An 11170-nucleotide genomic window follows, 5' to 3' on the forward strand; every position below is an offset into this window, starting at 1 on the left:
ATCTAAACAAAGACAGAATAAAATGATATTGTGTGTGTGTGTGTGTGTGTGTGTGTGTGTGTGTGTGTGTGTGTGTGTGTGTGTGTGAGAGAGAGAGATCACAGCAACAGGTTCATGGCCTCACAGGCAGCTCACGGACAGGATGGAAGTAGTTTGTGCATGAGAAGCAGAAGTCCCAGTTTGTCACTTCAGGTTTGACTGAGCTGTTTCCAGAAGAGCTAAAATAGACGTCCAGCTGCTGAGATCAGTTCCACTCTGTTGAGTTTCTTTGTGACTGTTTCCTGCCGGTATCATTACAGGTCATTTTAGAGTTTTTGGAGTGAAGCAGCTGCAGCGTCCTGATGGTTCCTCCTTTTATCATTGCTGTTAAAGCAGAAATAACCAGATTATAAAGGAGTCTCACTCATGTTTCTGCACTCTCATCCAAAGACGGTTCGGTACTGGGACCATGTTTGTTTATTTATTACAGGTTAATGTTCAGTCTCATGTCTCTGAGGTGTATCTTCTTTGCTGATGACACAACTTTATTGTAGTCAGGAACATTTACAGCAGCTTCTGGATCCCATGGAACGTGAACTGGTGACTGTTAGTAAACTGCTTTGATTGTAACACATGCTATTCACCTCTCTCTTCACTTAGGAAAAAATGTTTAATATTAGGAAATCACTCATTAAATATTCACAAAAAAATGTAACAAATGAAGTTTCACAGCAATATTTGTGAAGCGGTGCCAGGAGACCCAAGACAAACATCAGCTGGATCATTTTACTTTGAAAAACTTGAAAAAACATGATAAAGTTGCTGTAGTTTTAGGACACTGACATAGTCGTGTCGTCAGACACGCAGAGACTGGACTGACACACACACACACACACACACACACACACACACACACACACACACACACACACACACACACACACACACACACACCAAGTTACTTTTCAAAATACTTAGCATTTTGCACATTTCCATTGCACTGTGTTGTCTTGTTTATTTGCAATTTTTTGCACATTGCACTTTACGTAGTCGTGTGTTTGTCTGTTATATGTCATGTGTAGCACCAGGGTCTCAGAGGAAAGCTGTCTCATTTTACTCTGTACTGTACCACTGCACATGGTTGAAATCACAATAAAGCCACTTGACTTGTATATCTGTACATTGTCCGTACTACATCTGTATATTTGCTTTTTGTATAGCAATATAAACATCTGTACACTTAGCTTATTTGTACATACTCTGTTCATAACTGTTCCCACCTTTCACACTATCCTTATCTGCATATAATCTGCTCTTATTGCACTTACTGCTCTTGCACATCTGATTAGATGCAAACTATATTTCAGTCTCTGTTTATACATTTGTAATGACAATAAAGTTGAATCCTAATCCTAAAGTCAACAAATTCATCATTTATTCAATTAAATGCAATGAAATTTAAGGATTTATTAGATGATAATATTAAAAGACATAGAAGACATCCAGAAGCTGTTTGAAACGAGGGATAAAGGAGGGCTCGAGTGACCCGACAGAGATAAGCAGAGGAGAATGGATGGATTTAGTGTTTGAAGCAGAGGTTTTGTTGGTTTGGTCTCTTTCTAACGTGTTTATTGGGAAGACAAACAGATGCCTGACTGACATGTGCACTGTGAGTGTATTAATAAAAACTCACAGAAGGCTGAAGTCACCACACAGAGCAGACTGTGTGAAACAAATCAACAGTGTCCAAATAAAGTGAATGATTAAACTCTGAATGGAACATTTAAATGAAAAAAAAAAACTTTACAAAAGAGGAAGTGATGTCACAGACGTCACAGAGCAGTGTGATGTTGACTCATGTCATTGCATGCTGACCTTTGATGACTTTTGTTTAGCTCCTGTGCCGTTTAAACCATTAACTATGAAATAATCACCAGAAAATAAAAAAAATTATTGAATGTTTATTGAACCTTCTGACGAAACATAAAAAACAGAACTTAAAAATGTAACATTCATTTGCATATGTGAGTTTTAATTTGTATCACATTTGCTGCATCCAGCAGGTTATTGTGTAAAATGTAAAATGACGATGTAGAAGTGTGAAAAACTCACGCATCAAATATGAGACACTTGGAGTTAAAGTTATTATTTTGCTTTTCTTCAATCTGCTATTTGCTGACATGTTCAAATAATTTGTTGGTTAGTAAAGAAACAAGTTGATAAATAATGAAGTGAGATTAGGACACAGTTTGGTGCTTTCTGTCATCAAACAGGACTGAGGAGGAAAACCAGCTCAGAGAGTTTGAAGGTTCTTCAATGACACAGTAGAAGAAGAGCTGTGAGGCCACAGTAAAGTTTCAGAACTGAACTAACTCTGTCGGAGCTTCCACAAACACTGATCAACACACTTATTAAACCTCCTGTCATCTAACCCTCGTTTTTGCTGAGTTCTCTTCCTGTTTTACCTTTTGGAATCTGAATTTGTTTTTTATAAATCCAAATTTGAGCCGACACACTGGACATCTCAAAAAAACTCAAAAACACAAAGTTCCTCTTCAGGGATGAAAGTAAAAAACTGTCATTTGGAATCTTAATGGAATACAATCTGGTTTAATTTTATCGTTTTATCCATGGAACTGAAAATTCATGGATCTGAGCATTGAAATATCATTTTTTTAAAGAGGTCGTGCACACTGCTGGATTGACTGTATTTAGTCAGCCGTGGCAGAAACCTGGGTAATAAATATGATAATCTCCTAAAACTACATGGCTTTTTTTTCTCCTGCTGATTAAAATAAAACCTTAACAAAGCTGAAGAACTCAAAGTGCATCAACCGTTTCTTTCACCATCATTCTGTAAAACGCCGGTGAACGCTCCCAGTGTTTGATACCATATATCCCAGTGTGCCCTGAGAAATGATCAGGTGTGCCGTGGACGATTATCTGGTTCCACCTGATTAGTCCTCGAAGTAATCGAGTAACGGGTGGAACAATTACATTCTCTTCCACTAGAGGGTAGTACAACTACCAGCTCTATTTAAATGAGTTGCCAACTGGCAGTAAAACAATCGGACCTGTTCCTGGAGAAAACTCAGATGCAGATGAAGGTCCTAGCAGGAGTAGTGGTCAGAAGAAAGTACAACAGGTACACTGGGGACAAACCGAGCCAATACCACTGTACCTGGTGTGCAGGGAAAAACTATCAATATACTTTCTGTGATATTTTTGTTGGTGGTGTGATTTTTCCAATGTGAAATATGTGCCGTGGCTCCCAAAGGTTGGGAACCAGTGGTAAATAAATGAAATGCAGTAAATAACTTGAGAGAGGTGCACAGAGATTTCAATGTTTGAAGATGCTAACAATGTCAAACAAAGCTTTCATCCAATAATTCAGTAATTCATCAGTAATTTGAGGGTTATTGATCGATCAGTGAACAGATCAGGTTCTGATTGAGAAACTCAGAGTGAGGACTTCAGAGTTTTCAGCTTTAGAAACATTTAATTCTATCAGAGGATCCGTCCGCTCAAACATAATGCTCAGTGGTGTCATCATGCTCGTCAACATCCAATGGCATCTCCATGGAGACATCATGTTTGTTACCTGTGGACAGAGTGGAGAAATCAGGACAGTGCTGACGTGATCAAAGTGTTTCTGTGAGTATCTGCCTGAGTTTGTACCTGAGCTCCTGCTGCAGCAGATGGACAGGAGCAGGATGGTGCAGATGCAATACACGCAAAAGGCCAACAGGTGGCAGATGACTCTGATCCAAGACACAGAGGGAGAAGAAGGGGAGGAAGAGTTGGTGAGAGGAGGAAGAGTGGACAGAGAAGAACTGGCCTCAGAAACTGGAGGTGGAGGGACGGACTTTCTGAGAGTATTTATAGGAGACCCTGCAGGAGACATGATGAAACAGGTTAATGAGTCAGCTCAGCAGGTCAGGTCTTTAAACACAGAGTTATGTCAGTGTTCTGACCTCGGACCCTCAGAAAGCTCTGAGGAGATGATCCAAATGTGTTAGAAGCGCACCAGTAGAGACCTTCATCAGAGTGCCTGACATTAGGGATAACGTGTTCTGCTTTAGACCCAAGAAGACGTCCATTCATGAAGAAAAAAGATGGAACTGTTTCACCACTCTTCTTCTTGCATTGCAGAGTAACATCACTTCCTGGTCTCACAGGAAGTGCAGGGATCTCCAGGATCACACCTTTTTCTGAATAGCAGGTAAACAGAGACAGACTTCCACCATCAGATTGGAGTCACACAGAGACAGAGACACAGCTGGAACATCTCACTGTACCTGAAACACTGATGGACACTTCATCGCTCTGCTGTCCAGATGAGCTTTCACACCAGAAGGTTCCACCGTAGGACGAGTTACGATCCAAAACGCACAAACTTCCACTCATCTCAGCTGCTCCACAGTCCTCAGTGGGTCCTCCGCTGGTCATCTTCACTGTCCATCCATCAGCTGTCTGTCCATCATCAACACAACTCAGAGACACTGAAGATCCACTGAAGACCTGCTGAAGGTTTGGACTGACAGACAGAGACACTGGAGGACAGACAGACAGATAATCACCACCAAAGAGGAGAGGACCAGCGTCACGATGATCATCAAACTTCACACCGACCTGCATCAAAACCAGAATCCAAATGTGCAGCCAGCTCACATGAGCATGGTTGCCATGGTAATTTGAATTTGACAGGATGCAGACCAATTAACTCTTTACTTGGCATGACTGACTACAACTGATCGGTGGGGGATGGCAACTATGGAGATGCCAGGGGAAAAAGAAGAAACCCAAAGAGTAGGTTCATGGATGTCTTGAAGGAGGACGTGCAGAGGGTTGGTGTGACCGAGGAGGATGTTGTGATAGGATGAGATGGAGGCAGATGACCTCCTGTGGAACCAGCTAAAGCAGCAGCCAATAGAAGACGAAGAGGACGACACATGAAGAAGACTGCCACTTATTTCAAAGTTCTCATCCAGAAATTTGGCTTGCCCTCTAAGGAACATCCTTGAAACCTGGGAGACCTACAAAACGTTTACCCTGAATTTCAGGGAGAGGTGGACCACCATCATATCCCTTTATAAATAATGATAACAAAGAATCCACTTAAGGAAAAACTTTTATTTCTATCTTCTTTGTCTATTTAGTTGGCAAAACTGAATTTCTGTTGAGGTGATGTTGTTTTCACATACTGCTGTTTAGTATTTGGTTTGTTCTGAATAAATATCCATGTAGCTTGCCATCACCAGTGTGTGAATGTAATGGGTGGATGACTGGATATGTAAAGCGCTTTGGGGTCCTTAGGGACTAGTAAAGCGCTATATAAATACAGGCCATTTACCATCCATTTATTTCACAGTGAACCAATGAGGATGCTTACACCAGCTGTCAGTGATCAAAAAACCAGGGCACATCATGGACAGGTTGGCAGTCCATAACAGAGACATCACTGTCAGTTAATCTAACAAGACTCAAACTCTTGACCTTCGTGGTGTTTGGTGATGATGCCAAACCTCCACGACCATGCCAACTGTCAGAATACCATTCTGCTTAGTGTGTGTATTAGTTAGAGTGTGTATTAGTTAGTGTGTGTATTAGTTAGTGCTGTATAAGGCAGGGTGCTGGAAAGGAGAGTCCGTCCACTAGTCGACCCATTGCTATGGATCATTAGATCCTCATAAAACCGTTACAAGACCTTGGTCCTCATAGCTGGCAATAAGTGGAACTCGTTCCCAGTGGGTCTTGGACTCTGCCAGGGTTGCCCTTTGTCACAGATTCTGTTGGTTTGGGAATCTGACCAGGATGCCTCCAGAGCATCTCCTGAGTGTTCCTGGCATGTCCACATCTCACCCAGGAACACTTTACTACTGTTTCCATTGTTTCTCCTGCCACTTGGTGTGATTTTCTGAAAACATGAAATTTCATTTCATCTATATGCTGATGATTGCCAGCTTGATCTACCTTTCAATCACTCTGATAGCTCATCGATTGGACTCCTGCTTGATTGTCTTAGCAAAGTTAAATCATGGATTTAAATGTTTTACATTTTTATGAACAAACAGTGGAAGCAATTTTATTCAGTCCCAATCGTTCTTCTGGTATCCCAAATGTTCACTTTGCTGCTCTGAGCCCTCGCTTGAAGAGCTCTGTTACTAATCTTGGGGTAAAAATCGACACTGCACTTAGTTTTGATGGCCACATAAATGGGGCGGTGAAATCTTCATTCTATCACATCAGATCGAAGCTAAAGCCCTTTCTGTCCAGGCATGAACTTGGAAACTGTGATCCATGCTTTGTCACCTCTCGCTTCGAATACTCCAACTCCCTTTTAATGGGGGTTGGCCAAGCCACTCTGTCATGCCTGCAACTGGTGCAGCACGGTTTTTACCTCATTTAGTTCAAAATATAGTGAGAAATGTACCAACACACATACAGTATGGCTCAGTTAACCAGAGATGGAACTAAAGTGTGTCAATAAAAATAACCTCTGTGGCCATTAATGTTTCGACAGTTAGTATTAAAGACTATAAATCTGTAAATCATCAATTATAACTGTCAAAAATGTGTATGTGTCATCAGCATAAGAGTGGAAGAGCTTTGTTTAAGAACTTTTAAAGACCATTAAAAATCAGTACAATCAGTACGTAGTTTTGAGGCACAGGCAGATTTTAAAGGACCACACATGCCTCTGACACATCGTCAGATATTCGTATTCTGAGTTTGAGCTAAAGCTAAATGTAAATAAAATAACTTAATTTTTCTTTTGCAATTATTGTGCAAATGTATTCTAAATCAGCAAAGAATCAGTCTGCAGGAAATTGTTCTCTGACAGCCACACCTTGGAGAAAACTCATTTCCGTCGTTTGCATCCACAATCTTATTCTTTCGGTCAAAGTCAGAGTTTGTGAGAATGGGTGAGGGTAGGGATGCAGATCGACTGATAAATCAACGGCTCTCTCTTCACCATGACGGACCGGCATCTGTCAGCGTCTGCATCACTGCAGTCGCACTAATTCATGCAGGAAAGTTTCTTTATTTTTGTGTCTGAGAATTTTATGTTTAATGTACAGTACGATTCAGTCACTATGTGTCTTTTGCAATGTGATATTTTTATAAAGTATCTTGAAAAGTATTTGATATATGAAGTTAAAAATCCTTATTTAAGGTCCGTGTTATGTGACATGGAATGACTGACCGTGCCTGCGTAAACTTATTAACAAAATGTTTGCTTATTTTAATCATCTCTGTCTTAACACTGTTGATATTTATAAATTTGGACTTTTTCCTACGAACCATTTATTATACGTACGTCATAATACAAAAAGTAAAAGCCAGGATGTTTTATGCTTAACCCTTATTAGCAAAAATATCAGATTATATTGTGAATAAGGCTGGATGTGTTGTTCTTTAATGCATCTGTGAACCATCCTGATACGTGGAAACAAGGGTGATGACAGACGGATATTTACTCTGGTAAATTATCCACAAAATCTACAACTTACTGTAAGTCTGTGACTACAGGGTCAATGAGGGACCTCTTCAAAGGGCTTTCCTTAAGATTAAGACCGGCGAACAGTTTATTTTAAAGACTTTAAGCAGTAAAAATGTATTAATGGAAAAAGTACAGCTGGTGGAGAACATTGTGCATAAGGCCATTCACAACCAATGAAAAAGGCCATATTTAAAAAGATTTATAACTTATATGAAGAACTAGAATTTTAGGGCACTTCCAAAAGAATGAATAACTCTGTAAAAATGAGTAATGTTGGAAACATGTAACTGCTCTGTATTACATGTAACTGCTCTGTATTACATGTAACTGCTCTGTATTACATGTAACTGAGTGGGATTACTGCGGTTAGACAAACATTTAGTATTGGCTCAGTATATATGAAACGCACTCTGTTCTGTCACAGAGATCTGAATACTGGGAATGACTGCAGACTGTCTCCTGAAATCATAAATATAAACTTAGAAAAGACTCACCTGCAGAAACAGTCGGTGCAGACAGCAGCAGCACACACACACCTGCAACAGGAGGGCAGAGGTCACTGAGGGTCAGAGGTCAATGAAAGCTCAGTTCAGAAATGATGCTGTTTTAGGATTTTTATGTTCCTCGACTGAAGGAAAACCAGAACTCTGAGCAGAACAGGTACTGAGCTCATGTGCCTGCAGATACTCAGGTGATACATCAGTGGAAGCGTCCCTGATGCACTCATGCAGACGTGCTGTCTGAGCGCGTGTTGGATGAAGCTGTAAGGATGTTCACTCACCCTGGAGCAGACAGACGGACGCAGTCTTCATGTCTGAGTGACGACTGAGAGTCTGAAGCCTGAGCAGCAGAGACGCTTTCAGCTTCATCACTTCCCTGTTACACGCTCAACACTTCCCTCTGCTCCACGCTTTCACTACTCGTCTGACTGAGCTCAGTCAGAACGCACCTGCACAAAATCAGGCATCAAGTGAAGAATCCCTCTGTTACACCAACATCACAAGTTCATTATTAAATGATCTTTTTTCCATGTAATCCTGCATCTTAATCATAACAAGTGACCTCCTCCTGGTGTGTGGTACAGATCCTGTCTGCCAAACAGAGACATTATTCAACTTTACTGACACAGGACCAAATCACAACAACAGTCGCCTCAAGGTGCTTTATATTGTAAGGTAGCTCCTTCAATAATACATACAGAGAAAAACCCAACAATCATATGACCCCCTATGAGCAGCACTTTGGTGACAGTGGGAACAAAAAACTCCCTTTTAACAGGAAGAAACCTCCAGCAGAACCAGGCTCAGGGAGGGGCAGCCACGACCGGTTGGGGTGAGATCACACTTTAAAGTGTCACTAGTCCATCATAAATCATGCAGACAGCGTCACAGATCTGAAGAGAAACCTACAAAACAGCAGCATGTGGCCTCACCTGTGCTTCATCATAGTCACAGTCAGAGACAGGATCACTGAATCAGCAGAAATGTCTGGAAACTCACCTTAATCCTGAACATTTCCACCTTTAACGCCACCATCGCCCTGAACTGGGCTGGAATATTAACGGGGATAAAATAAAAACCTACAATAACCTGGTTGCATTCAGGTGAAGACCCCTAAAGGTGTTTCTCAAACTCTGTAGAAGCACCTTCAGATTTTTGCCCATGTTTGCAGTAACATTGCAGCTCTATGAGCGCCCTCGCCTCTGTCAGTGCGCCCCAGGGCAGCTGTGGCTACAATGTAGCTGCCATCGCCAGTGTGTGAATGTGTGTGTGAATGTGTGTGAATGACTGAATGTAGTGTGAAGCGCTTTGGGGTCCTATGGACTAGACAAGCGCTATACAAATGCAGGCCATGTACCATTTACCTCATCAGGTCACCCCACAGATTTCAGATGGATCATCTAAAACTTTCACCTTCTTCTGGTGTTTCCTGCTTTTGTTTAGTGGATGTCTGCTCTGGGTCACTGTTGGACTGACAGGTTAGCTGAAGGTGTTCAGATATTCATTGTGGATTTAAATATATGCCCATTTGTCCTGCAGCGTCAGACTTTGGTCCTGCACAGTGCTGCGACTCTCAGTTTGTATTTTTATCCTGCACGTCTCTACATGATGCTCCTGAAACTGTTTCTGTTTCTTTTCCTGCTTCATCTTTTTCCTTAAAAGGTGTCGTGATGGCGAGCCGTGACTGATGATGGGAAGTGATGAACTTTCAGTCTGTGTTGGTCGGGTCTGATTTAGAGGCGGGTGGATTGATCCAGATATAAATTGTAGTCGATCAATGCTTTGTTTCTGTGTTCAATATGTAGCCCACAGAATTGTGTTGCTTTTGTTTGTGATGGGGGGAACATGAAGTATGTAAAATGTGAGTGTTTGTGTGCTGAGTCTCTTTTGTTTACAGCCTGTAACACATTTAGGCAGGAAGCTTACTGGTATGTTTGACTGTGTTACTCATTACTGTGGAAAGTCACAGTCACAGTGGGTTAGTGGTCATTAAATGTTTCACACCGATTTAAACCCAGTGGGGGTATCTCTCCCCCCCCCCCAAAGACGGACAAAAGGACCCCCTGATGGTCCTTTTGTCTTAACTTAATCATCACATCGGCTCCTCTGACGACCTGTTTGCTGCTGTCTGCTGCTGAAAGGCAGTGGGGAGAGGGGACACTTGGGCATTTATTGCAGCATATAATGTGTTTCCTGGATACACTGCTGCTTTTTCAGCATTCAAAGACTGATGGCACCGTGTCAGAGCTGGCTATGAATTTCAGAAGGATCAGGCCTTAACGAAAAAGTTATCAATCGTTCTTTTCATCTTTTCTCATTACCCACAGCTACATCCACTCTCTCAGGCCTAGGCTGCTCACTAGGGCTGGGTATCATCACTGATTTCTATCATCCATTCGATTCCGGTTTTCAAAGTCCCGATTCGATTCAACTTAGCCTCAGACAGTCAGAAATATTATAATTCTGATCATTTATCAGCACTGATACATGTGAGACTTCATCAGCATTGTGAACATCACAGCAGATGCCTTTGTGTGAAAGTAACTGAGAATAAAACAGAAAAACATGAAGGAGATTTTCCTGGTCTGGCTTTTTATAGCAGATAACCTTAAAATATTCTGCAATAATCTGCAATTTTGCATAATTTTAAGAAGTTTAAATTTCTTCAGTATTGAACAGCAGAAATGAGGCTTTCTTGTCCGAGGTCATTTAAGTGAAAAAAGAAAAAGACAGCGCTGTAAACAACGGTAGACTGGTGGGTAATAAGCAGAGATGGGCAGTAACGCGTTACTGTAATCTGATTACTTTTTTCAAGTAACGAGTAAAGTAAGGGATTACTATTGCAAAAACAGTAATTAGATTACCGTTACTTTCCCGTAGGAACGCTGCGTTACTGCGTTACTAAAACCGTGATTTTTTTGCGAGAATGTCTCATGACAGTGACGTAAGCGAGTGCGACGTTAGTGACAACAGCTGTGTGCAGATCAACAATGGATCACATATCGAGTGCAGAGAGAGTATGAGCGTGCAGCATTTAAAGCGTGGAAGTACTGACCTTACTTTGAGTTTGATTCCATAAAAAGTGACAAAAACATTAGTGTCCGCTGTGCGTGGGAAGAAAACTTCTTTTTACAGCGAAAAAACCCCTAAACTTCCAACAAGCACCGAGTAGCTACGACGTAATGGG

At 41.3% G+C, this 11170-nt stretch overlaps 1 protein-coding gene across 1 annotated transcript; it reads right to left on the reverse strand.

The window, feature by feature from the left end:
• Positions 1-1924: 1924 nt before the first annotated feature.
• LOC106674538 (uncharacterized) lies at positions 1925-8410 on the reverse strand. Its single transcript, XM_014407234.4, has 6 exons — positions 8265-8410; positions 7978-8019; positions 4278-4532; positions 3954-4190; positions 3658-3870; positions 1925-3580 (listed from the first exon to the last, which is right to left on the reverse strand). Exons 1-6 carry the CDS (start codon positions 8350-8352, stop codon positions 3504-3506), a joined length of 912 nt encoding a protein of 303 aa, XP_014262720.3. The 5' UTR covers positions 8353-8410; the 3' UTR covers positions 1925-3503.
• Between the last annotated feature and the right edge of the window lie 2760 nt (positions 8411-11170).

Source organism: Maylandia zebra, linkage group LG3 (assembly GCF_041146795.1).
Source record: "Maylandia zebra isolate NMK-2024a linkage group LG3, Mzebra_GT3a, whole genome shotgun sequence".
Lineage (NCBI taxonomy): Eukaryota > Metazoa > Chordata > Actinopteri > Cichliformes > Cichlidae > Maylandia > Maylandia zebra.

Excerpts from the sequence above, each read along its gene's own strand:
- LOC106674538 (XM_014407234.4), bottom strand. The coding sequence starts at position 8,352 with ATGAAGCTGAAAGCGTCTCTGCTGCTCAGGCTTCAGACTCTCAGTCGT. Across the intron at positions 8,020-8,264 it reads GTCCGTCTGTCTGCTCCAGG|GTGTGTGTGTGCTGCTGCTG; the intron begins GTGAGTGAACAT and ends CTCCTGTTGCAG. Across the intron at positions 4,533-7,977 it reads TGCACCGACTGTTTCTGCAG|TGTCTCTGTCTGTCAGTCCA; the intron begins GTGAGTCTTTTC and ends TCTGTCCTCCAG.